This window comes from Nipponia nippon, unplaced genomic scaffold (genome assembly GCF_047370975.1).
Source record: "Nipponia nippon isolate SJK-2023a ecotype South Korea unplaced genomic scaffold, ASM4737097v1 scaffold_1, whole genome shotgun sequence".
Classification (NCBI taxonomy): domain Eukaryota; kingdom Metazoa; phylum Chordata; class Aves; order Pelecaniformes; family Threskiornithidae; genus Nipponia; species Nipponia nippon.
Genome location: NW_028262290.1, coordinates 152209976 through 152237813, shown reverse-complemented (window position 1 = coordinate 152237813; position 27838 = coordinate 152209976). Strand labels below are relative to the sequence as shown.

The window sequence follows — 27838 nt, the reverse complement described above, 5'->3', positions numbered from 1 at the left end:
ACAGATCTGTCTGCTGTCCGGGAAAAGCCAGACACAGGCGTGTGGGAGCTGCTGTTTCTTAATTGCTTGGATAACTGACAGTGAGTCTGGTTCCAAAACTAGCTGTGTTTATAATTCTCGATACAAAAGGCACAAAAAGTAGATGCGATAGTGCCAGATAGCATCTGTTTTACATAGCTTTTGGTTTGCAGTTTCTGATGTGTTATATCCTAAGATTAGAAGATATGGTATAGGCAGGAGGCAGGTAAGTTGGCTGTTGCCTTCGTCCTGTCTGTGCTCAGGGTCAGGTAGGGGGATGCTCCTTCCCTTGGCAGAAAAAACCTCTGGACCACCAGCTGGGACAGAAAGAAAGAAAACGGGATGTACAACAAGTGGGGAGGCTTAAGTGCGAGCTGACATGAGGAGGCTCTGGAAGCAAGAGCAAAGATACTATCAGGGCTGGAAGGAAGGATTTCCACAAGGATTTAGCTGGAGTCTTGCACGGCAGGCTGTATCCCAGGAGGGAACTGAAAGGGGGTCTGTCAAGAGCAAGTCCAAAAGACTGCTGCAAAGACCGAGTGGGGCAAGGGGAGTTTTGTTTACAGACTTACTTTAAACTAGTCAAGGGTAAAACTTGTGGGGCTGAAAGATGGTAAAGTGTAGGACTCAAGTGGTACTAGATGAATGATGGTTATATTGTACATATATAGATGTCTGCTAAAATGACACAGCATAAAGCCAGACATTTATTTGTTAGCAGAGGCATATCTACTAATAGGTAGGATGTTATTTCAGTCTCTTCTTACATGTGTATATACTTACCGTATGTTTGCTTGAAAAGACCACACATGGAAAATTGCCGAAAACATTGCATTAACAAAGTCACATTCATTTCTGATGACCTTTTATCATAGCTAAGATTCAAAATAGTGTTTCGTCAGCAACTCTGATTTTAGACTTGCAGATAATAGCTCCAGTGCAATATAAATACTTATGTAGTTTTCTACAATCACCAGTGTCTCTAACTTCAAAACAAGAAACCCATGGCAACAGTGATCTGCAAGACGCTGTATGAAACAAGGTGGAACACTTCTTTTTAATGTGAAACAACTCCAAATGTTCTGATTTTCCCATATATATCTCTTTTGCATGTAACTTTAGAATTGTCCTGGAGATTTTAATATTTATTTATTTTTAAACTTTATGCAGTGGTACATATAGAACTTCAGCTGAAATCGGTAAATATACAAATGTAAACACTAGCGTATATCATATTTATGAATTATAGGGATTATCCTTTATATTGGGTTTATAAGCAACTTTCACTGTATGGAAAATACTTTATTTTGAGTTCTTGTTTACATTCATAATGCAGTTCTAGGCAGGTTCAAGATGCTGGTTAACCTTTGAAATGTATTACTTGCCTAGTGCTTAACAGAGATAGATGACGAAGAAGTGCATATTAAAGCCTCTCAAAATACAGGATCATCAATCTTCAAGTAGCTTGGCTTCACGCAGCGTGCTGCTATCCAGGATGCACAAGGCATATCTACCGCCCATGGAAGCTTGATGCATCCAGCCTCCTGCTTTTGCAGATTCTCAGTGGAAATGTCAATTGGACATTACCAACTGCCTCTGCCTGCCTTTAATATCTCTTCAATAATTTAATATGTTGTCTGACTCTGTGTGCTAAACTCATAACCTATCACTTATTATTTTACTGACCTGATGGCTCTGGCTTTAGACTCTTAAGTCCGCATTTGAAACTTGCTGTTTACACTTTATAACATTTTCTGTTTGGTTACACGGGTAATTAAAAGCACAAGCTTCTAATGAGTAACACAGGTATAAGAATGGCTTTAGATCTTCTTACTGGTAGTCCTTGAACTACCTTGATGTAAATTTGAAAGTACAGCATTCACAACTTTGACATTAAAATTATACATTTGGTGAATAATGTATGTACTTTCTGGAAAGTCAAATTAAAAATAAAATCAATTGGTAAGCATTAGAGCCTCACGTAACTCTTTGATGTCAGCCTTTTCTGGCATGCTATTAATGAAGGCCTGTGATAAAATGTTTAAAGAGGTCTTGGTACTTTATGGAATTACACAAGCTGCATTTTCTTATACTGTTTTTAACTCTTTGCAAATGAGCCTCAGTGAGCTGCCTCGTGTGTTCATTCGAGTCCCCAGTAACCTGCCCGGAGAGAGCTCAGAAGGAGTTTGCCCAAACACTGCTGACCATCAGCTGATTTTCTGCTTTTCCTTGTCTACCTTTAAAAAAAATGCTGGCTGTCATAGCTTCTGTAGCATTGCTTTTGTAACAGTAGTAAAATTATGATATAAAGCTGACTAAACTATAAATATCATTACAAAAATGCATAAAGTGACAAAAACCAATTTACAACGGTTTCAGACAGCAACAGAAAAGATTTATATAGTTGGTGAAGCACACATTTCCACTGCACATGTGGTAACCCCAATAATCTGAAAATGGTAAAATGGCATTATTAAAATTAGTTAACCTATTAAACCTAGGTTTAAATGATTTTTTTTTCCTCTTTTTTTTTTTTTTTTTAATACCCAGGATGAAGATCGAACAGAGGAGGACAACAGCAGAGTTGAGCCTGTTGGACATGCAGACACTGGTTTGGAGAATGCTACCAATTTTTCCCTGGAGTAAGTTACTGGCAGAACACATTGTTTTAACGATGAGTCTTGAGACTGAACATAGACTAGAAAAAAACTCAGAATAATATGAGTGATACTGCTTTTAAGGAAGTGGAGCAGTCTTTTTTAGGTCATGTGTCGTTTTGGTTTTAAACAATTTGCTTCATGGACCTTTTTAAAGCAGATGTTAAATAGTTTAAAAAGCCTGTGTTAAAGATGAACATTGGAAACTTGACATTTGTAAGTGCTGATGCTACAGTAGATTTTCTGCCTCAGAGAAGATGCTTATTTGATGGAACTCTGAAAACTTGACAGAAGGAATAGGGTCAGTGCTAGCACAAATAGATCAACAGGCAAGAATTTCAAGGGGGAAAGTCTTAATTCCTGTCACCAGTTCACAGTCTACTGGGCAGATGTGCGTGAAGGTCACATAAGTTGTAGGGTCAAAAACTTCATACTTTGTGAATGGATCAAAACTGATGTTATTTAGGGCTGGGAAGCTCCTCCTAATTTTAAAAAAATCCGTAACCTAATTTTAAAAAAATCCGTAAAGGATATTTTATTTCATCACAAGATACAGCAAGCTTGACCTTTTGCATTTCATTGCAAAGAGCTGATCCATACCTCACTATGGAATTAATGCGAAAATATCCCTTCTACCCTTAAATTAAACCTTTTAAATTGATTAAGCTTAAATTTGAAATAAAAATAAATCTTCTGCTCCTATTATTTCTGAAGTAAATTATGAATTAGGTGCAGAGAGTCTAAATGTTAGACAAAGATCATGATGACATCTATTAGGCAATACATGCTGAGTTTTACTCCGTTCCATTTACAAAATCTGTTACATTGTAAATTCCAAATCCTGTTTGCTAGGTGGAGTTTGCAGAACTCCTGTCAAATGTAATGCTTCTTGGTGTTGCTTTTAAGTAACTTAATGACTTTTTGTCATATGCGACTTCATTCTTTTCTGTTTTCATATCGTACTTCTTTGTATGTTTGTTTGAAGTAGTTGGCCCAAACTTCTGAGAAAATCAGGAAGCAAAATTGAAACAATCTCTCTTAGGAAGGGATCATTTCCTTTTGTTTTCCATTTTATAGAGTTTAACATTTGAATTCGGGATGGATTTTTTTGAAGAAAAAGTATAAGAAAATGAGTGCCTAGACCTTAAGCCTGTATTTTGGAAAAAAGGAAGGTTACTGACTCAAGCAGTAGAACAAGTTAAACAGTATAGGCTGGATATGAAAACTGACTTTTTTTTTTTTAATTTAAAGCTGTGTTTCCACTTAGGAAGTGCCAGGTGAATCACGCTGATTTTCACTCGTTCTCTTCCTCAACCCTCAATTTTATTTTATGCTAATAGGAAAGTCAGAAAAAAGTTGATCATAGGGGGCCATAGGCACACAAAGAGCAAACGGTGCCTTTTAGAGTACCTTTTGGAGGTGAAGGGCGTTGCTTGATTGCCATGAGCTGCTTTGCACACTAGTTAATGAAAACATAGCCTTAAAGTACAGTGAGAATGAAATGAAGTTAGCCTATACAGAAACCGGGACAGCAAACATTACCAAATGCTGTAATGCTGTCAGTCTTAAAACATTGGTCCAGGCTTGAAGAATAACACGTTTTTGGCTGATGTCTCTCAGCTCTCCTGTTGTTGCAATACTTTCTTGAGCTAAACAGTGGCAACAGGGATAGAGATCTTCCCTTTGTGGTGTTTAAAAAATGAGTTAAAAAAAGTCAGACATGAATCGAGGCATACAACAAATGTAAAGGCTACCTTAAAAATATATTAAAATATGCAATGTAGAAGAAATATAAACCAAACTGTAACGCAGGATTTTTGTTGACTTCCTAACAATATGTGGTCTGGTTATTCTCTGAATCCAGATTAAGCTCTGCAAGCTTTCGTGATGGGCCACCATATGATCAAGAGCTTTTTGAAGGAAGTAGAAGATCTTTTACTGCTATCATAGGGCGTTGGTCTTGCGCTTTGCTCCACTTCTAGGTTAAATTTGATTTGTACGCTTAGGAGATACAAGCTTCTCAAAGATCTGTGTATATATATGTAGTGCCAGGAAATATGGAAAAAGTATGCAATACTAGAGAGACGCATAAGTCATAAATTTAGATCGTGGCTTTTGTTCAGATCTCTCACTTCCAGATTTACTGACAAGTTTGGCCTTCGTGTATTATTTTCTCATTTGGGTATTTATAACTCTTTGTGGTTTATGGGCTATATTCCACCTTTCCAGATGTGGGTATGTTTGAAATGCATCAGTAGATTTGGTCCGTATCTATTTCTAGAATTTTTGCATGTCTCTTCCTGAATCTGCGCTTTCCTCTTTCACTTTTCCCCTCTTCACAGCAAAAAGTATAGTTGAAAACTAGATGCATGGTTGCTTCAGGAAGACATCTGGTTGGTTTTGAATGTTATAGTTAAATCTTCTTTTGGGAACTTTGCCTAGTAAGGACATACAGATACAGCAAGCTTCCAGTAAAAGATACGGAATTACAATAAAACAAATTCATGTGTTTTAAAACTAGAAGAATTTAATCAACTAAAAATTTAATAATTCTCATTTGATTACTGTGTAGTTATGTAACAGCTAATGTTAAGGCGCAGAGTGGGCTCTCCCTAAGATAAAAAATAAAGCATGCTACTGCTATGATCAGCTTTTAGGCTTTTGAGGGAAAATTGTGTGTGGTATTTAAAGTATTTCTGCTTGGCGGTCAAAACAGTCTACTTGAAATTTAACTTTAGAATAAGGAAGAAATAAAACCAATATGCATGCAATGATGATACCTATTTTTATATAGCGAACTAAGTTTACACAAAAATTCTTTGGTTTTTGTTTGTTTTATTAATTGAATTGTTTTTGATGATTGATCTCCTTTCATGCCATCAGATTAATCTTCAGGTACGTAGCATTCAACAATGCTTTCATCACCATGACTTGATTTCTGGAATGATTTTGGTTTTCTGTGTATGTTTGTGTGGGGTTTTTTGGTTCCTTCACGGTACATGTTCATATTCCCTCATTCGTCATTGTCTCACAGTGATATGGTAAAGCTCGTAGAAGTCTCCAACGACGGTGGGCCTTTGGGAATCCATGTAGTGCCTTTCAGTGCCCGAGGCGGAAGGTAACGTATTGTGTAGGATTTTAATGGAATCATAACTAGCTGTGTTTTATCTTAGTTGTGTTAATTTTTGTATTGTGTGCCTTTGCCTTCTGTAGAATACTGTATGTTCTTCAACAGGCAGTCTCACTGATTAAGAAAGGAAGAAATGCAAGTTTACTGACTCTGTACTTGGAATGGACTCTATAACGGAAAGGAACTGCTTAAAATGAGTTAGAGCTGTGAGGTTTTAATAGCGGTTCTGTTGTGATCTCATGGGAAATTGAATTATCAGGTGGTTTCGCAAAAATTATAATCTGCTGCTTTAATTCAGGTGGATATTTATGCAACATTTCCTTGCTGACTGTTTAGAGCCACAAGTTCCCAAATAACAGCAGGAGTCTAAACTGGAGGCATCCTACGCCTGCATTTGATAAGAGTGGAAGAGAAAACAAGCATCGCACTTCCGCTATTTAGTGTTGCCCCATCTGTAGGGGTTAAAATTAAGTAGCAAAACCAGTTGAAACATTCTGGTTTTGGGGAAGGTGAACCTGGTTTTTAGTTATATGACAAACTGGAACTCCTGAAGTTGGAATGATTACCAAAAAAAAAAAGGAAAGAACATAATTTACATTCAAGATATCACTTGGGGGATTTTATTAGTAAACAGAATGCATCATGTCTAATGCTTACTTTGCTGAAGTAGAGTTTTGGCATTTAGGGTCATTAACATAGTCTCAGAACAACAGATTTACTTTTATAGTAATTAGTGGTGGAATTGAAGCTTTTAAGTATGTTGAAAAAATGATAATTCTTCAGGTATATAAGTAAATTTTATTTTGATGATGCATGTTCTAAGTGTACACCGTATTTTCCATCTTTAAGGAAAAGGGGAACAAATACATTTTTTAAAAAGTAATCTTTGATTACACATGAAGGGGTATTATGTTCTCACACATCCCGACCGCGCAGCAATTTCAGTTTAGTAATTAAGAGCAAAACTAACTTGCTCTATATATTTCAAAAATTAATATCAAACTATTTTCAGAGATGATAAATGTATTTTTCCTTCTATACCAAATACCTTCACAAGATTTTAAACACAGCATATGAACTTTATTTGCAGTTGTTACTTTAAACCTAATGCTTTCATTGCTCTACTGACATGTGTTATGAGAAAATGTCATTTTTTTGAATTTAAGGCTATTTTTTCTGAGGACTACAAGTGTTAAGAACTAACTGCCATAATGTGGTAAATTCTTCTATTGATGATCTGAAATTTAGTAAATTCAGTGTGGGCATGGAAAGGGCTTGAATGAATGGTACTTCAAACATAAGCTCATAAGAAAATCCCTCGAAGTTGGAAATGGTTGAAACGTTCACACAGTTATCTGCGATTTAGACAGTGTGAAGGCCAAGAAAAAGACTGGTTTAAGAATGTTGGCTGCCTACTAAGTACTTGCTTAATAAAACTGATGTTAGAAATGTATATTTTGACATTTTGAATAAGAATTTTAACTCAAAATTCACTTCCAGGCTGTTAATGTGGTTGTCAAGTCTGAGGTGAAGCTTAAACAGTTTATACATAATGATAGCATGTAAAATGAAAAAGCCATAAACATAGAAATAAAATATCTCACATTTTTTAAGGATACTAGCTATGTCAAGAGCTACGAAGGACTTTTAACTCTTTTTTTGTCCTGAGTTTGGGATTATATGATAAAGTTTTATTACAGGAAAGACAATTTTAAATATAGATGTTTAGAATCAAGACATACTTGAAAATCAAATTCTGTTACAAGGGAAATAATTTTTATATTAAAATTTATCTACTCTTTCTTCATAATACTAGAACTCCCCTCATTGAAAAATGGATGGTACGTGCAATTTCTGTCTGAGTTTTTTTGACACCCCCCCCCCAAAATAATCTGCTGGAGAGGGGAGATACTTGGCTCTATGTCTTGAAAATGTGGAGGAGCAGAGTTGGAGAGGACGTCGGGTATTTCCAAAACATTTCTGCCATGCTCTCTACTTTGTAGTAGAAGAAAAGTAGAGTTCATTGCTTGGTATTGATTATAAGCATCTGTATTGTACTACTGCTTTACTGTCAGCTGGGCCTACACCTCTACATGCTTTCAGTAAGAGAAAGACATTTTCTTCAGCTGCCTGGAGCTTGCAGTGTGGGCAGGGAAAAGAGTGCACCCACCTTCAGTTTTGGAGCACTTGGTGACGGTTTTTGGTTTCTTTTTTGTTTGGTTTGTTTTTTGTTTTTTTGTTCTTTGGTTTTTTTGTCCTGGTCCTCCAGGTCTTTCGAGCAGATAAGATACACTTGGTTGTCCTTTTGCTAGATTCATACCAAGAGCAGATGCTTGGCAGGGATCCTCTTCTGCCTGCTTGTTTCTCGCTCTAGCACATGGCTGCTCTTTGTTCCTCCTCTGGCTGCAAAGCATAATGCTCCGTGCTACAGTGAACTTACTTGAGCAGGGGATCTGCTCAGTAGAAACCTAAATATACAAAACCAAACACAGGACTCAGTAAAGACTTTGAGGGATGTCCAAAAAGAAAAGATCTGATGTATCATATAGCTTAGTCCATTGGCCCACCATCGTTTCATATTTGCTTGGTGTTCAGTTCCAGTTATGCTGTGTTTTTGATTATTTTTCTTCCAGTTCCTTTCTTTTGCTTTTGAAAATGTTACTCAATAAGCAACGGTTATTAAATCAATAATTTTAAAAAGTGAAAAAGTATAAAAACCTATCTCCCTTTTTTCCCCTATGCAGTAACCAGGGGCCTTCTCCCACCAAAAAAATCCCCCCCCCGCCCCAGCAAACACCCGAAACCTCTAAAAATTATATGCCATAACCATGTCCTTCATTTATATTAAGGAAATATTTGACTTTTTTCACGGCCTTTTGAGGGTTTAGGTTTGGAGTAAAAATCTGTCTTCAATATTGGCTTTTGATCTTGAACAAAATCTGTAAAGATCTCTGCCCTTTCTATATAGATGCTACTAATTATTTCTGTTCCTAGTAAAACTGAGACATTTTTAAATGGAAAAAAAAAAATAATCTCCGTAATTCTCTGGGAAAAGTACTATTTGTACAGACGTGGTCAAACTTTCTTCTATGGATGCGTTTCCTTATTATCCTTCTGGTTTTACCTCTAGAAGTTTATCAGTCCTTTATTGGCCTTTTTGATCATATGCTTTGGATAACAGTTTGTTCACCTTATCAAAAGGGAGGAGGGGTATACATATTCATCACCTTATGGTTGTGAAGCTTTTCAAGATAAAAGTTTTGTTTGCAAAACCTGCTTGCACATTTTTGCTATGGCGTAAATGCAGTGCTAAGCAGAATAGGACGCATGAAAATGAAAGCAGAAAGAAAGACAGAATAGAAAGTGAACAGGAAAGTGTTTAGATAAGAGTAGAGCAAAGAGGAAATGAATGAGAGGACAGCATAAACGGAAAGAAAATTCTAAGGCTGTGCAAAATTGCCTTTAGCACCAATCCTTCCTTCTTACTAGGTGCTGCAGAGAGGAGAGCAAGCACTCAGTCCCTTAAGAATAGCATTTGAGCAATCCTGGCTGATGGGGAATGCTATGTTGATGCATAAGTGGGGTTGCATCGAGTTCTCTGCAAGCTTAATAGTAATTACAGCATAATTTACTGTTATATGGCCTCTTCTACTTTTAAGAGTCTTTGAAATCTTCGCAAGCTCTGTACCCTAGCTGCTTTTCCGGAATCCTGCCATGTCTGTCTTTGGAAGGAGATTCAACTGACGCAAAGAACATATGAAATAACACCAGAAGTCTCTGTGAATAATGATATGGAAGTTATAATCCCATAGTCCCAAGACTACTATGAAGTCTACTTAGTCTAACAGAACAGAAAAGGATTTGGATATTCATCTGAAAACCCCATAAAATACATCCATTAATAAGTATCAGACACGTTAGTTTGATGCAGAGCAGTATGTAGGGCTCTCCCAGCTGTTCTTCCTATTGATGCATGCCACAAAATCCATGAGAAACTGTACAGCTAAAACCTGGCAGCTGAAAATATTTAATCTGTATTTTTATGTTATATATCCTAAATGTCTTAAAAATATTAAGGAAGTCTCAGAAGAATGGGAAAAATAAGACACTGAATTTTATTGCTTTTTGTCAGTTCAAATGACAAATTTAAGATTTTATTAAAAAAATGAAAAACCTCAAATGTAGGTAGGCATTGATGTATACACAATCCCCATACTAGAAAATTGTTTATACTTTTTTCTGATCTGTAGTTCTTTTATTTTTTTTTGCTTTCAGTGGAAGTGTCCCTCATTTTCTAGAGTTTATAAATCACTTCGTATTTCACTGTAAGAGTTTTCGTCTTTTACTCAAGACACAAAGAAGACTAAAATAATATCTAATGGCCATTGTCTATACTCAGAGTCCTTAGTACTGCCTTCAAGGTGCCTCTCTAACGATTGTATTCTGTTTGATCATCTAGGAGGTATGTGTTATCTGCATCTCCATTTATTCCCCTCCTGCATTTCCAGTCTTTTAAGTCTCAAAGGTAGCCATGGTTTTCAAAAACATATGCATTGGGAAGAGATTCCCTGTGGTGTGAATGTACCATTTCCTCACTCTTTTAGCTGAATTCAAGGCTTTCCTTGTCTGATCTCAGCCTTTAAAAAGTTATATAAACTTAATTTGAAGTATTATTCAAGCTGAAAAGCTGAGGAGTAGTTATCAAAGATTGGAAATTGGTTCCGGACTTCAGGCGTGAAAGCTGATAAAGTTATTTTAATGCCTCCACAGTAGCGTCATGACGTCAATGTTGTGCAGCGGAGTTTATGTCCAATTTAGCACTGATCAGCCATGATAATTTAACTTGAACAAACAAGCTGATTTGCCTACTCTGGCCTCCAAATCTCAGGAAATTTATACCGTGTTTATGTTCCTGTAGAACTTCTCAGAGGTCTTCCATTGCGTGAAACCGCTACACATCGGCTTTTCAATCAATCCTTAATTTTGCCCCTTAACCTAGTTTTTGCCTTTTCATGTTAGTGACTTTACATAAACATCTAAATTGGTTATTTTCTGTTCTGTCTGATTTGATTATATTACAGTTAGCTTGCAGGTACTAGGTAAATAACTTCAGTGTGTACGTACAATGGGTGGTGATGGCCGAATCATATTCTAGATGCTAAATGTAATATCTTTATTACTCTCACAGTATCTACTCTGTCAGTTTTTATTAAGACAAATTATCGTCATTTCCATACAGCTGGATGGCATGTGGGGAGTTCACGATTTCAAAGACCTACCCAGACTAACTCAGGCAATTTAGTTGTCAATAAAACATTCACTGCTTATTTCTAGTTTTATCATTGGTTGTAATTTATACTGAGAACTGAAATGTTAACACATGTAGCTGAGTTTATTTTAATTGTATAATTAGAGTAATGAACCTTGTGGAAATACAGTGGTGCAAATGCTAATATAATCTAAGCTGTTTACATTCCCAATTAGGTATTTAAAACAAATACAAAGATTGAGCTTTGTGCTTTGATACCGTTCCCCTTCTGTCCCCCTGTCAGCTAACGTTAGTCTAAAACAGTGCAGGTACCAAATTTCCATTTATAATTATTGTTTCGACAGGGTGTAGACTTGCAGAGTGTTTTGCAGAGGTTCACACAATATTTAATCTCATTCTTGAAGAAGTTATATTTTAAAACGTTTCTAATGGAAGACTTTATGTTATAAAATGTGATGACTTACTTTAACTGGACAAGATTAAGCAAACTCAAATGCACCCATATATTTGTATGCTACATGGTTTGTTTAAACAAATATATATACACTGACTTTTGTATTTTATACCAGATTAGTTTACAGGCTTTCAAAATTTATGTTTCCCTAATGTAGGAAACGTAATACTGAAACTGTAGTAGAGCTACATCTCCACTTATCAGGATTAATGGTGGTGGCATACAGCAGGGAAGAAAAAATCCAATTAGTTTTTAGGTTATTGCATATTTGCAATATCAGGTCTACTCTGTTTATCTCTGGTTACTGCAACAACAAACATGAATTCCCATAATGCCTTTTTTTAGAGTCATATTCTTACATCTAACCCAAATATGCTGAAGAAATACCGTAGGAAATTTATAGGCTTTTGTGACTAAAATTTTCAGGAACATACATTTTCTGCAAGTTCTAGGAGCGTTTTACTCTGCTATGCAGAACTGCATTCAGGAAATTCTTTCTGGAACTGTGTCTAAAGGGATCTTTTGCCCCATGTGTTTATATAAAAAAATTAAATTAAAAGGCGCTGTGAGGATCCCGGTTTCAGATTTGCCTTGGGCTGTTCATCCAGCCTTGAATCTGTTCTCAGTGATGTTAGCTTTATATGCCTTGGTTAACCTAGCTCTAACATTTGTTAAAAAGCAAAATCCTCGTGAGCACCATATGCTGTGACTGAGATGAGCAATCTTGCATTAGTAGAACTTGTAGCCTTTGTTTAATGAGATTATTTGCAATTTTGACTGGTAGTTTATTTACGTGTTACATTATTTTACTGTTGGTTAGGATTAGTAATATTTTTACTAGATTTGAGAGCTTAGGTGAAGTAAATTTAAGAAATTACAAACCATGCATAAAGGTGCATCTTGCATTAATAATTTAATACAACTTCAGGATGCGAAACAGTAGAAAGCAGCATTTCAAGAAAAACGCTATGCAGAAACCATTGATAGACCAATTACTTTGTAATCATAAGTACATGGAGACATTGGGATGAAATAATCATATTATTTTGCACAGTGTATTATCATAGTATTAACTTGGAGTGTAGTACTTTGTGTAGAATATATATTGATATTTAGCATATTGATATTTTGATATTTTTTATATTTAACCATATAAACAAAACACCTGTTGCAGTTACTGTGTATGCTCTCGTGCAAGCATTGCATGCGCATCCAAATTCTGAATTGTCTTTGGGCATTACAGAGGAACACACCTGCATCAAAGTGCTGTTGGGCATGAAGTGAAAGAAAAGGAACAGCAGGCACAATTCTTTCCTTTCCCCCTCAAATATTTTGGTGGTTTTCTCTTAAATGTAGTATTCCCAATTTTATATTTGCTTGCTTATCTCTTCCCAATTTAGAGATATCCTCTTCAGTAACTTCACTTTGGGGCTCAAAAACATTGTCTTCCCAGAGAAATTCAACAACTCACAAGTGAAAAAGCCGCAAACTTGTTTTCTAACCATCAGTTTTATATGTACCAAAACTATCTTTCTGATAAAAATAATGTAGTGAAGGCATAGAAGTCTTTTTCCTTTTTATCATTAACATTCACAACTGTTATTTTAGTGCTTTCTGCAACTAACAAACATTCTATAAAATTTTATTTTTTGTAATTATTTATCAGTTTTAAAAATTTGAGACTGTGCTCAAAGCTTATTTTAGTGAACAGAAGTAAAAAGGGATTTAATATTTTTAAAATTTGTTTTGTTTTACTTCCTGTGACAACAAACCTTCATAATTATCGGCAAATTTTAGAACAATAAATGGAGCACAACGTGGTCATTAAGTTAGTACGTGACTGTTGTGGACTTTTAGAATTTTTTGTCATGCAAATTAGTAGAGGATTGTGGGAAAGGCAAACAGAAAACCGCCCAGAATATCTAGATAAGACAAGGTGTTTCAGTACCTTGGTGATCAGGAAGAAAAAAAAAAAAAAAAAAAAGGAAGAATTGTTTTTGCTTTTGGAAATTTGAGAAAATTGCTTTTGCTTTTTATTATTTTCCTTTTTATTGGGAGATGCTGCGTTGTTTAAAGGAATCTACAAAAGGTAGAACTTACCAAACCCAAAGAATATCAACTTGGGATGGGGAAGGATAGGCTAGATACACACTAGTATTGGTTGTGTTTTTCAAGATTTCTTTTTTTCTGAAATGCATGTATTCTAGAGAAATGATACTTTAGCTTTATGGAATGTTTCTGGTCCTTGTGCTCACCAGTGCTATTGCAAAGAGACAGATTGCTAATTGCAGCAGCTGAGCTAAAGTCAAGCCCAGTCACAGTTAGCATCAGTGACTGCACCCAAGTGGTCGATCAGGAACCAAATGAGGGTGGAGAAGGTTCACCTCAGATGGGAACCCCAGACAGGTCAAAGGTGCAGTACGTTAGGTGTTTGCAAAATACTCCCTATCAGTTGGAAACAGAGTAGTATCACGTAAATGTTAATGTCTGACTCAAACTTCATTTGATGATTTGTGTTGTCAAAATGCTTTATGTTGTTTTTCTCCTCACAGTCTGTTTACATGTATAGATACTTTCAACATCATATCTTAATCTCCCTAGGTGGTTCCAAAATGGAAATACTACTAGGATTGTTTCTCTTACTCCTTCATCTGCCTTGTAGGAGAGAACGTATGACTGTTCTGTAAAATAAATGTCTTATTTGCATATGCTTATGATAAATCGGTAAATGAAGAATTTAAAGTGGAAGAAATAAGTTAAAGTTAATTTTACTTTTCTGACCCACGTGATGAAGTGCTCAAGTGCATATATAACTTTTGAGCGCATGAGGAGTCCTTTTAAGCGTCATTGACTGCTCATTTACTTTGAGGTATGTGTGAACTGAAGTGCTATGATCACTGAAAGTCTTGTGCTAAAAGGCGTATGTGGTCTTGCAATTCCTGCCACGCAACCAAGTATTTTCCACGCCGTGCCTTGAAAGGACTTCTGAAAAAGTAATGCTGTTGAGTTGGATGATGTGAATTTGACCCACTGATACGTCCTGTGGGATTTCAAAATAAAGCTGATCTTCTTTAAAAACATCAAATGCAGTGTCGATGTAAGAATAATCCTGAAGATTGAATCCTTCTTCAAACCTAGAGTTCAGGTATAGAAACATCATTGACTTTTCACACTATCCTACCAGTACCTCAGAAATCCACGCTTCAGGATCCATTTCATAATTTCAGGTTGACTATTTGTTTACCTTTTCTCTCTAAGAATGTCCTTAAGATGACACTGTGGGTAAGCACTAGACAGAGGTGACCAACTCATTGCACAGAGGTTATCAAATGGTAATTGTCTTCAGTCATTACTGAAGCAATTAATTTAAGATAATATGCTGAACTAAAATGGCATTTAAGTTTTTAATTTCCTCTTTGCTGTTTAGTCAAAAAAGTTAAGGCTTAAAAATAAAGGCATTTGGTTTGCATGAAGTTCCTGAATCTTCTGTCCATCCCTTCATTGTAGGCTGCTTATTACGTGAGATGACCCCACGTCTCACTTGCACAGAAGTAGCAGCAATGGCTGTGGTATTCTCTGCTAATTGAAATTCAAATTTTAAATTGAACCTATTCAACTTCAGTTAACTAGCACAAAAGATGCTGGCTGTCAGATGTGTGGTGCTTCTTGGAGCTTTTACTGCTCAGAAATCTAGGCCTTTTGCAAGAATGGACGTGCTATCATCACACTGCCTGTTTGTTCTTACTTTTAAATGACGTGCTTGATTCGCCTAGGGTCTTTGTTTCATGGATAAGGGATAATAATTCAGGTAATGTTTCTAAATTATTTGAAACGATGATATCCTACTTCAAGGTAAAGAAGGTTTAAAATTTAGTTTCTGTAGTGATTATGATAAAATATTAAATCAGTAGGATTTTCTATCCTGCAAATTGTTAGAACAGTAATCATTTGTAATCTTAACGTTCCAGAACCCTGGGGCTGCTGGTAAAGCGATTGGAGAAAGGTGGAAAAGCTGAACAAGAAAACCTTTTTCGTGAGAATGATTGTATTGTCAGGATTAACGATGGAGACCTTCGGAATAGGAGATTTGAACAGTAAGTATACTTACCACATGTTACATTGCATTATTTAATCTTTAATGTTGCACCTCGCAGTAATTTGATGAAAAAAGTATTTAAGAAAAAATTGTCTAAGCTTGCCTTTCTAATAAAGAATAGATAAACTAAGGGACGTTCGTGTTTTTTAATTAGCCAAACGACATAAAATTCAGGATAATTATTGTCATTAGAGTATATACACTTCTTATTTGATTGTTTTTGTATATTACGGATTTTTTTCTTCTTGCGTTGGTAAACTGTTGTGAAATTCCCATGTGATTTTTTGCTCTTATACGTGCAATGCGTCACATTCAACAGATGTGGACAGCATGGATGCTTTATTTTTAACATTTTAAAAATATTTATGGTTTTGTATGTGTGAGAACTAAAGGTCCTATATGCAGAAACTTCCTGGAGAGGTTTGAGAGATCATAATTATTTGCTCAGTCAAAGCCTGGAATTGGTAGAATCCCAAAACAGTGAATCAGAAAGACTTCTAAAAGTGAAATCAGGTTGTAGTTCCCACACAGACAATTGAAAGAGAAAGCAGAAAAGAGGTATGCAGAAAATGCGTGATGTCAATAATGATAATATTGTTCTGAAAACCCTAATATGTTGAGGGCCAAAGGAATATAATTTTTTCTGGTTGCCCTATACTTAATATACATTTGAAATGTGTTTTTTATTTCTTTGACTGTAACCTGGATTGGAACCTGACCCTGTACCATATGGTTGAAAGCAGCTTGTCTCTGCTTATTCTGTGGTTCTGAATCACAATTTGTTAAGTCTGTGAAGAGTCTTGTTGACTTTGTGTACTTTGGATCGTGACCTACAGCCCAATGGCTGGCTGTGCAGGATTAAGCATTTTTTTCTTACTTCTTAATGTATTCTGAAAGACCACTAACTTACAAAAAGTAAAGTGTAAACTAGACTTTTGCAAGACTGCATAGACTCTCAGCAAATTATGGAAATACATAGTCTTTGTATAAAGTGTGATTTTCATTCTAATAATTCTATTGTCACTGTGATTACTGTATCTGAAGAAGCAATTATCAAGGTTCAAAACAAAAGGACACTGCAGTCCTGCCATAGAATTGTGTGCATTTGAAGATTGTGGTTAAGATTTTTGCTTTTCCGAGTCCAGTTTTTGGTACATTAGTTGTTAAGCCTATTTAACCACTGTGTTACCCTAAGGCAGTAAACCTTAGCAAAAAACCGACCAAGTAGACTAGTGAACAGATTCAAGTTTTATGGTTTATGCTTGAGTGCAATGTGTCTGTCAGCTCGTGTTGCTTAATTAACATCAGTAATTATGCTTATAATGTCTTGTAGTCTGCCAGTCCTAATTTGCTAATTTTCTGTTCATTTTGATACTTAGAGCACAGCATATGTTTCGCCAAGCAATGCGTACGCCGTTCATTTGGTTTCACGTGGTCCCCGCAGCAAATAAAGAGCAGTATGAACAGTTGTCCCAAAGCGAGAAGAACACGTACTACTCCAGCCGGTTCAGCCCCGATTCCCAGTATGCTGACGGGAAAAGTATTAACAATTCTGGACTTCACACGTTACAAAGAATGTCACGAGCGGGTAACCCGTCTGATCAGACAGACTCCTACTCGCAGCTACCTCATAGTGTGAATTCATCAGGGAAACCACCCTCGGGCCTGGTACCATCACCTCAGAAAGTTCTCACCTCCACTGCAAACAGTGGGTATAACACCAAAAAGATAGGGAAGAGGCTCAGTATACAGCTGAGAAAAGGTAAGGCAGCAGCGTGCTCCTTATATACCATGAGGTATGTGTGCGTAGCGTTATGTACGTGTGTCCAGTGCCATTGGATAGGGCAGGCCAGCTTGCAAAAGCACAGGGGAAGTGATGGATAGATTTTTGAAGCCAAGTGGCTGAGTTGTCCCTGACAGCACGCCCAGGAGTCCAGCCGTGCATTCACATTGTGCAGCGTGTTTGCAAAAGGCCATTTTGAAGAGTGCTTTAACATTGTTTTCTGTCTCTCAACTAATAAAAAAGTGCAGTAAGTGCTACAAATTCTGTTGGCCAAGACCCGGGGAGTGGTGAACTATTTCATTAATAAAAGTAAATAAATCAAAATGGCCCATGTTCTGTACTTTACAGATATCGTGACTTTTCAAATTGAATAACTGTGGTTTTGCCGTTGGATTTTAAGTGTGTGTTGAATCCAGTTGGTAAATTGGACTTTCTAATTTCCAGCTAAAGCTTTTTTTATTCCACAGGGATGTGGAAGTCTTTGTTTAAACAGTTGAGATGTAATGTGATATTTCCTATCTTAGGCCTTACGCTAATGTAGTTTGAATGGGGGCGAGAGACTATTTAAAGGCAGAGGAGAAAGCGGTGCGTGCTTATCTCAACATCTGTATTATATGTGCACGTGTAGATGTACTGGTACATCTGTGGAATTTTTATGATGTGTTAAATGTCCTTAGTGAGAAAATTTGCTATTTTTCTGTAGTTACCATCTAGATGCTTTTAAGATAGTTTGAAGTATAATAAAATGACATGTAGATGCAAGTATTGCTTAGCTCTTGGGAAATGATTTTTTTAAAGGATTATACATGCTGTAAACTTTATGGTATTAAAATGAGCATGTTTAAGGTTAGATATAATTTCATCTCTAGGAGCAAGAGTAGGGCTTATATTACACAGCAAAAAGTTTACCCATGTGACAGTATTCTCCATGAACTCAAAGTACGTTCCCCTTAGGATGTTGTATGTGCTTAGTGTTAATAATTTTTATTAATTAATCTTTTTATCGAAACATATCAAAGACAATGCATTGAATGGTAGAGATTTTACAGTTTCACAAGTACCAGGTTACTTGTCACATTATCATTGTGCTTTCCTTTGTATGAACTTCACATGAACCACCAGATTGCTTCTTTCTGGTTGCTGAATTTTAAGCTCTGCAAACTTGGATGACACAAGGTTGAGTTGACAGTTTGCTTCTGTTGTTGATGCTTCTTCAATAAATTCTTTAGGCCATCAGCTCGGGTCAGCCTGTTTGGAAAAACTTACTGTTACTGGCTGAGTAAGGAGTCACTGTGCGTACAAATACGCTCTCAGTCACTACAGTGATTTTTACCTATTTTTTTGTGTCTCCAGAAGCTTGTAGAAATATCACTTGGGCAATACATGAAAGAGTTCTTAGCCAGGAGTGGAGATATATATTTCATATAATTTAAAAACACCAACAAATGAATACGGAATATGGAAATACGATTTTTGCATGAAACAAATGTGGCGTTATAGCTGCTTGTAAGATAGGAGAATATAATTTTGATGTATTATGGATTCTTTGGCTGTGATGTGAAGTTACATTTTGGTCCTCTTGCACTGGATACTGTTTCATAAATACTCTCCCCACTTCTATAATGTAATTTATCCTTGCTGGCACCAATATATTAGATGGTTTTGGAAGAAGGTGCTTGCTACCTGTTGATGGAAAGTGATCTGTAGGATACTTTAACATGTAGTTCACACCAGAGAAGTTTGGTGTCTCTTACACTAGTATAAGCTTTGAAATCCATATCTAGAATATCTTTCAAAAGTTTAGAGGGGATATTTGTTTCTAACAGTTTGCTTATATGAGAATACTACTTATGCAGAAATGGCACCTAGCTCAGATTATAGACAGACAGAGAGAAACTATTGAGTGTACTGTATTTCATGCATGATGATATTTAAAAAAACGTGTAAGGAGGGATACCTTTTTATCGTTGCTGTCTTTCATTTGTTAATATCCACTGTGGAAAGAGGCATGTCCTCCCATTCTGCCTTCCATTTGATCACTCTGAGAACATACGTGTGGAGCAACAAATTAAGCAAAACACTTAAGGATGCCCCCAAGTAGTTTGTTATAAATATGAGTGCAATAGGGATGTTGATTGTCTTTGATTATTTCTAATGAAGGATGTGGTAATAATACAGGCTTTATAGATATTTAACAAATGTGCTTTCTTTGTAGCTAACAGACAGCAGTTGTTTCACCAATTACCATCATTAGATTAAAAACTCCTTGTGGGGTGCATTAAGGCATACAAGCGTGTAAGGCTTCATCTTTAAATTCACTTTCGATTTAACCTGTGCATTCTGGTTAATGATGTAGTATATGAGAATCGACTCTTTTTCAATACAGACAGTCCTTCTTTATTACAGCTGTGTTTCTATATATTGCATGAGCTTTGTTATATAAAATGACATGGTAAGATAACCCTACAGTACGTGCTTCTGTAATTATGATTTCTTAATATTTATGGCTGTTTTGGCATTTTAAAATAACCTGAACTTTCATAGGATTTAGCTGTTTAATAAAGTCAGAAGAGAAGGTCAGTCATATGTTTCAGTCAATGCAGAATGTTTGTTGGCTTTTCTAAATGAAAATGGATATCTGTTTATCTTTCCTTAAAGGTCAGGGCCTGAACTTTTAGCATATAGATGTAGGGGTTATTGCTGATATTCTAATGCCATTAAGGCTGTATAATAGTCTAGCTTAATAGCTCACACAAATTAAGATAGTACAAGAGATGACAGTGAGCCTGTGTTTATATATATTTTGGTGTAAGCTGATACACAGTAAGTATAAATAAATAAAAATAGTTCTTTACAGCTAATATATAGAGAAAATAAGACCACTGGTATAACACCCAGAGTGTTAGGATAAATTTTGACCTCCTATATACCAGGACAATTCCAGAGTGTTTTTTCTTTGGCTGCAAGGGTTCAAGCCAATGCAATTGAGAGAAATTTACCCCAGCACTTATAAATAATAAATAACCAATTATAAGAAATGATTCTAAGGCTTAGTCATTGAGCACTGAGCAACTCGCAGCATTTAGCCTGATACTGACTAAAGCATTCAAAAGACTGCTTTTCAATTGGACATTGTATTCATATATTCATATATATTGGTATTGACATCACTGTACTAAGACAAGCCTGAAGTACTCAGTCTTTAAATTAGCTTCATTTTATTTGATTGCCCTTAAGTATAATACTCATTCCATTGGATCATTTCTATCTAAAACTACATATTTGTCTAGCTAAATTAAATATATAATTCTTGAGGTAAAACGTCAAAACTGAGCTCTTCTTTTTTAAGTTGGTCCTAGTTCCACCAAATATTTTGCTATTTTTTGTCTGAAGTATTCAGTGCATCAGGACTTCAGTCCACATCTCCCTGCTTCCAGAGAGCGACTTAACTACTGGCCATGGGAGTTGCGATCATCTCTTCCTTTTTGTCCCAGAGAATATTTCTCTCTTGCAAAATAGTACAGGTTCAAGAGAAAGAAATGAGTGACACAACTGCAGGATACCTTGCAGCAGGAAAGCTGTAGAAATCACCAGGTCTATCACAGAAAGGGCATAGCAGCCGTGTCCTCGGAGATGGTGAGTCCCGAGAGGAAGGAGGCACCTTTGTGCAATGCAACAGAGAAAAATGGTTAAATTGTAGATGTGAGGAGGATTATGAGACTCTTTGCTCTTCAGAGTTTCTTGTTGGATTCCTGTTTGGCTTGTTGGCCTTTCTGTGGTTAATAAGGCTCTGTCTTACATACAGAGCCGAGCTTAAACACTGCAAGTCCCACCAGGTGACTGGGCACTCAGTGTTACGGGGCGGTGACGCTCAACCCTGCCACATCCAAGTTCCTTCCTGCAAGAAGTCATTAGAGATGCAAATAAGATGCCACGGATAGTTTAGGAGTATGCCCATTTAAAATGGCATCATATTTACTATGGAGTAAAGCATGTATATGGACGATTACTTGTTTTACTTGGGTTTATATAACAGACCGTACAAGACAGGACCCTGAACTTGTCTGTAAGATATCCTGCATCATGTATCTGAAGTGTACAGATTTACATACATTTTTCATCATACTCTTCTGTTTTCCCAGACAGTTTCTTGAGCCAGACTTTGAACTGACATTTTAAATTTTTATTTAAAATTTCTTTTGAAGTGATATGTTCTCTTAGACTGATTTTAGGATTCCTGTTCAGATGCAGTATGGGTGTTCGTCACTTTTGAAACGAAGCATGTAGATTCCTAAATTACTGAAGTGACCTTGAGAAATGAGATTCAAAAGTGGAGCAAATCATTTTGGGCATTATTAGCCACCGAAGAAACATAAACTGCATCAAGTTTCATCTTTCCATTTTTTAAAAACACTTCTGATCACTATTTATTAGCAGGCTGTAGCAAAAAGGAAAGAATGTTTCTATTAGGTTGATCAAAGATTTTCTTGAGAGGTCTGAGCTTTGCTTGGAGAAAAAAAGTTGTTCCAAATCACTCGACTGTACAAAAATGGGCACACAATTAATTTGTCTTGATTGTGCACGTGGCTGCAAAATTTTTACCGACAGCTGAGCAGTCAGCTTTCTACGCAGTCATGTGCACGTACAATTACCCTGACTACACATACACAAATTCTGAAAATACGGGGCTTAAACTAGAAGCAGTAAAAGAACTTTTCGGGAAGTATATAAAATGGTCTTGGTTACTTTAGTGGAGCCCCTGACAATAAGGAAAGCATATTTGCTGTTCAGCTCTTGCATGAGTCCAGTCCTTAATAAAAACTGCTTTCTAGCATAAAACAGTAGGATAATTATTTCAGCAATCATCCATCCGTACATGGATCTCAAGAAAGAGTCTACTGTGAAAAAGCAGGAACTTGAAATGCTTGGAAGGAGAGTGTCTGCTCTGATTATTGTCAGGCGTTTGGCCCTTCTGCTTAGTTTTATTGTACTGTTATCTCACTCCTTATTCTGAATCATTTTATAATCTCATACTTGCATTAAGTGGGGATGCTTTATTTTGTAATTTTTGTGAATTAGTGTCACAAACTGTTTATATGTGTAACCAACCTCCCTTATTGTTTTAGGAAAGGGAGCGTGTGTTCTTTGTCTTCCATGAAGAATCTGTGCTTTTCCTTAACAATCCTTTATTCCATCTGAGGACTGTTCACCCACATGGATTTTCCATATTTAGGTTGTTCTGAAATGTTCTCTGCCTCTCTTGCATAAGTACTAACAAATGTGGTGCCCAATTGTCTGGTTATCAAACATTTTCCATTGTTTTAGAAGGGAATTTGTTGTTTTTTTTTTTTTTTTTTAATTTAGGGAGATCTGTACTGAAGTACCTGAGAACTCATCTGCATTTTCTTAAATTAGAGGAGAAAAAAGAGCATGATTTACTTCTAGCTCTGCTTGCAGTCCTGAAAGGGAAGATAACTGTAAGAGAAGTATCATAAGAAGTTGACAGTGTAGGTCCTTCAGATGTCCTTTATTGGGTCTCTGAACTAATGTCCTTTTGAGGGACATAAAAGTACTGGAAGCAGTGCAGAGGTGATGCTTACTTTTTGTCTCGTGTTCTGGCAGTGTTTCTACTCAGCAGCACATTTTGCTGCTGAGAATTTAGACCTGCAGTTGATGCTGGATGAGGAGCACACAATTTTTCATGCAGAGGAACCTTAGAAAGACAGAAATGTTATGCCAGACACACGCTTTCCACAGTCAAGAAGATAATCCCAGCATTAGTGAGAAATTAAACACTTCTTCACTGGGAGATGACGGAAAACCTAGCCACCTCTAGTAAGATTTAATAGTATTTTTAGCATCCCATCAGTTTATGATCAGGCTGATTCTAAATAAGATGATGATGATGTTCATTTTGAATATGTATTTAATTAACTTCCTTCAAAGTCTTTTGCCCCCGTCTTAATGCTACTAGAACCAATTTCCTCCAAAACAGCAACTGAAGCATCAAATCTGCCCCTCTTCTGTTTGTACAACATAGTTTTTTTACTATTGTAACTGCTCTTTTTAGTCACCTACTTTGTCTTCAGCTCAGAGCTGGCTGAGCTCTCGAGGGTAATGCGACCTTAGAAGGCGTGTTCAGCATCACATTCAAGAGAAAAGGGGAGCTCTAACTTGTCGAGAGCGCTGCTGATTTATCAAAGAAGCCTAAGAATTTAAATTACACAAATTAGTGGGTAATTTTTAAATGTTATTATCACTTGGTGTAATTTGATCGTTGTCAGAGATGACAGCTATAGAGGGAGGAAGATGTTTTCTACCCTCTTTCTTTTTAAAATCTGTAAAAGATTAAGTTGTACATAGCTCAAATAATCTAGACCTTGCAAAGTAAAGCTCCTAGCTTTGAGCAGGATGACTCCCGTGTTTTCAAAAACATGGAAATTCCTTCTATTTTCTATTCTTGTTCTGGTTCTGCCTCTATGTGTGTCCATTTTCTCCCATATTATTAGTATAAATCAGAGGTATCAGAGGCGCCTGCAGTATGTTTGCACAGTTCCCTCATTATTATAATGCAGTTTTACACCCTGAGAACTGAAAACATTTTAGCAGCAGGGAGGTATTAAGACGTTACGTCATTTCTATCAACAGGACAACTGAAATGCGTGGGGTAGAGATAACTGAATCAGTTATGTGTATAAAAAGAAAAAAAAAAAGCTTAAAATCAATCCAGTCACAGAAGTCATATTTATTTTTGGCCTTGGTCGAATGTATCCATTTATTTCCAAATTTTATGAACTTCTAATTTATAGACAGTAAGCATAGGAGTTTAAGAAGCTGTGTTATACAGCTAAGGGCAGCTCTGGTGCACAAAGAGTAAAATGAAGCAGTGAAAAAGTAAGAGGAAAATGACACCCGAAAGCTGCCTCATGCAAAGCTGTACAGAGCAGCAGAGCAAAGTGTAGCCCAGTTGAGGCCCCCTCTTTCCACAGAAACAATAATTAGAATTTTCTTCTGCTAATATCTGGGCTCAGTGTGGATTTGTGGCTTTCTGTTGGCTTTGGTAAAGGCTTTCTGGAGAGTTGACAGCAGAAAATGCCACAGTCCAAATTTATATCCTGTGTGCATTTGTAATGTGAACATTTCAACTTCTGTTTTTTCCACGGGGGTTTAAAGTGGAGAGTGTGAACCAGACATCTGTAATGATGCCGTAATCACGCTATGGGGATTAAGCTTATTAATAATGAAATATTGTCCTGGGCATGCAGTCATGTTCTGATATTGCTTTAGAAATTTTAGCAGACAAAACCTGCACTCAAAGAGCAGTATTCAACACAGATCCTTAAAATAAGAAAAAGATAAATTCCATAAAAAGCTGAGATGTGCCTTATAAAAGCCTTGCACCTATACAGATCATCTTCATATGTTGCAAGGAGTTAGAGCTCTATGAACATTTGAAGCGTCATTAAAATTGTGAGGTTCCCCAAAGTAAAATATGGATGTTATGAGATCTAATATTTTTTTCATCTCTGTGTAATAGCACTGATAAATTTTATATCAGCCTGAAAGTGGATGAAGACTTTCAAATTCAAATGTCAGTTTTTCAGCTCGCTTGAATGCTGCAGACATAAAGCAGGGAGGTTGTCTCATGATAGTCAGCCTAGAGGAATTGATCCAAATTTCCTGAACAGTTCGAGCTGCATGCACTTGCTGTGGATACATGAGGACTTGCATACTTTCAAGATGAAGACTTTAAAAGGTTATATCCCTCCCAGCCCTGTCACCTGTCACCTGTGTCAGCTTACTTCTTAACATGATTACCATCTTGATAATAAAATACATTGTACTAAATTTTAATCAAATGTAATTGTGCATATTTCAGAAATCTGCATGTAAACTAATGTTGACTCTATTGGACTCCTGCTTCCTTTTCACGTGTGTGACTGTTAACCTGCTCAGTAAAAAAGCAGATTTAGCAAATGAACGCGGGGAACAGTAAGAGAGAAATTAATTCAGGCTTTAACCTCAAATGGTTATATAGTTGTGGGTCTTTCACACAGGTTGGGTTCAGCTTCCCAGGGCGCAAAGCTGAGGACTGTTGCATAAAAGTTCGGCTTCTGTTCCCGTGATTTTATGCAAAGGGGCGTGTTGTGCAGCCTTTAGGGACCATACCTGACATTGCTGAGTCCTAACTGCAGGCTGTCTTAGTAGGTCAGATTAAATGTAGGTTGGGCATGCGTATGCCTCGCTAGTGAACTTGAACTGTAGACATATCTTGACAACTTCTGAGATGTTTCAAATGGAAGTTGTAGATGCTGACACTGTCAGGGACGCGCTCCGCTGAACGGCCGTCTGCAGTCCATGCTGGGTTAAGTGTCCTGAATAGACTTGATGCGCAGTGTGTGTGGGGGGTGTTTCAGTGCAGAGTTTCAAAGGTTGTTGATAGCACTGGACAGCTTGCATCAAAGAGAGGATCACAAATGAGCTTTTTGCATAGCAGGAAAGGCTTCTGTTTGTCCTCTCTGCTTGTGAATCCTGAGCTGCTGGGGTCCTAAGGTACACTTCAGTAACCAGTTGTGCGCATAATTTCTCTGAAATACGAGCAAGCCTCATTTGCCATATTGACTGGACCCCCTCTCTGGATTTCTCCAGGTCATCTTAAACATCTCTGTTTTGCTTCAGTCAGTCTTAGCCAAGTGTAGTCAGTCACCTGGACGGACAGCAGGACCTCAGAAGTGGCAGCCTGGCTCTGCTCCCTGCCTGCGCGGCAGAAGGTGGGGTGGAACCCAGCGAGAGCCAGGGTGAAGCCCCGGGGCAGAGGAGCTGTTGACAGAAAACAGCCCAAGGTCCCTCGGAGCAGAAGAAATGAGGCCACTGAGCTCTGGTTCTGTCTGTCAGCTGCCGGTGTCCATAAGTGAGCTGACAAAACCCCGTGGCCAGCAGCGTCGGCTGACTGACACTGCTGAAAGAGTCGCAAAAGAGAAAGAAAGGATCATTGACGAGATCCAGATTGACAAGGGGGAAGGCAGTGATAGGGTATCAGATATGCTTTGTTCTGATTCCTTGTCACTCAGCTCATCTGAAATAGAAAGTTGGAAATATGGCAATGACTTGGAAATCATCAGAACAGCAAGTTGCGAGGAGGGCCTGCTGAGCCACCTGTGCCAAGACTCAGTGCTTCAGCTAGAGCCTTCCTAGATATGCATTTTTTTTTCTTTTTTTGCCATGCAGTATTTCTTACATCTTATATATGTATTTTCATGGGTTGTATCAGTGACGTGTACATATATTCTGCTGAGTAAAAATAATACATAATATAAAATGTGCATTTTAACAACTAATATTCTACATTCTTTATGCAGGTACAGAAGGCTTGGGATTTAGCATTACATCAAGAGATGTCCCAATTGGTGGCTCTGCTCCAATTTATGTGAAAAACATCCTTCCGAGAGGTGCAGCTATTCAAGATGGGAGACTAAAAGCTGGAGACCGATTAATTGAGGTGATGAAGTGTTACATGTTGTTTGTCTGTGTTTTGGCATGAGCCCATGCACTAGTTCACTTCTGAAACCTCTTAGTAGTTTATGTTATAGGAAGATGTTTCCCTCCCCCCCCCGCCTTTTTCCTTTTTTTTTTTTTTTTTTTTTTTTTTTTTGCTTTGTCTTTTTTAGGTAACAGATCAAGAGCTGTGCATTTTCAGTACATAATTGTTTTAAGAGCTGGACCCAGACATACTGTGAAACCATGAGTTTACGTGTCCTCATGTGAATGTAGTGCCATAGTCTTGCATTGCTGTTTAGGAATAAGTTGAAGCAAAGTAATTGTTACCTAATAAGAGGCACTAAATCAGCATGGAGTGACAGACCAGAAATTATTGGAGGTGTTGCCAAGTATGGAAGACAAAACCTTGAAAAGGTTTAGTGAATTAACTTAAAGGCACAATATAAGAGGAGGGCAGTGCTACAGAGAATCAAGGCCACTTCCCTCCTGAAGGGAGGATGTCCTCAAGGGAATTAAATTGCTCTTAGATAGGTGCACAGCAGAAATCTTCCTGCAAATCCAGCTGGAGTGATACAAGATGTTACCACCCGCAGCTCTTCATTACTGTCCCTAAGCCAAATGACACTGGAGGTACAGCTGAGACTGTCACTGCCTCTCAGTGCCCTAACTTCATTTTACAGCAAAATTGGCAAAGTCAGCTCGAATTGTTGCTGGAGGATAGCCCTCTGTAATTACTGTAATTCAAGGTAACCCAGATGACTTGGGTAGAAGGGGACTGAGAAGCATTTAAGACGACAGTTATGGCATCTCAACTGCGTGAGCTGTGGTCTCTTACGGGGGAAAGGAAGAAGATGGTTTGCTGACTTCTTCTGAGCACCATGCTCTCTTGCTTACCACTGTTAGCTGATCTGCCTTACATTTCCAAAATGTTTC

The 27838-nt window shown here is 37.2% G+C and overlaps 1 protein-coding gene across 15 annotated transcripts in view; it reads left to right on the top strand.

Moving 5' to 3' along the window:
• PARD3 (par-3 family cell polarity regulator) overlaps nt 1-27838 on the top strand; it is a 467913-nt gene that overhangs the window by 238968 nt on the left and 201107 nt on the right. For all 15 annotated transcript variants that reach the window (XM_087778504.1, XM_087778469.1, XM_087778511.1 and 12 more), the window contains 5 exons: nt 2569-2660; nt 5710-5793; nt 15497-15622; nt 17004-17386; nt 26767-26906. In XM_087778504.1, the coding sequence (XP_087634630.1) occupies nt 2569-2660; nt 5710-5793; nt 15497-15622; nt 17004-17386; nt 26767-26906 (825 nt within the window). The remainder of the gene's footprint in view (nt 1-2568; nt 2661-5709; nt 5794-15496; nt 15623-17003; nt 17387-26766; nt 26907-27838) is intronic.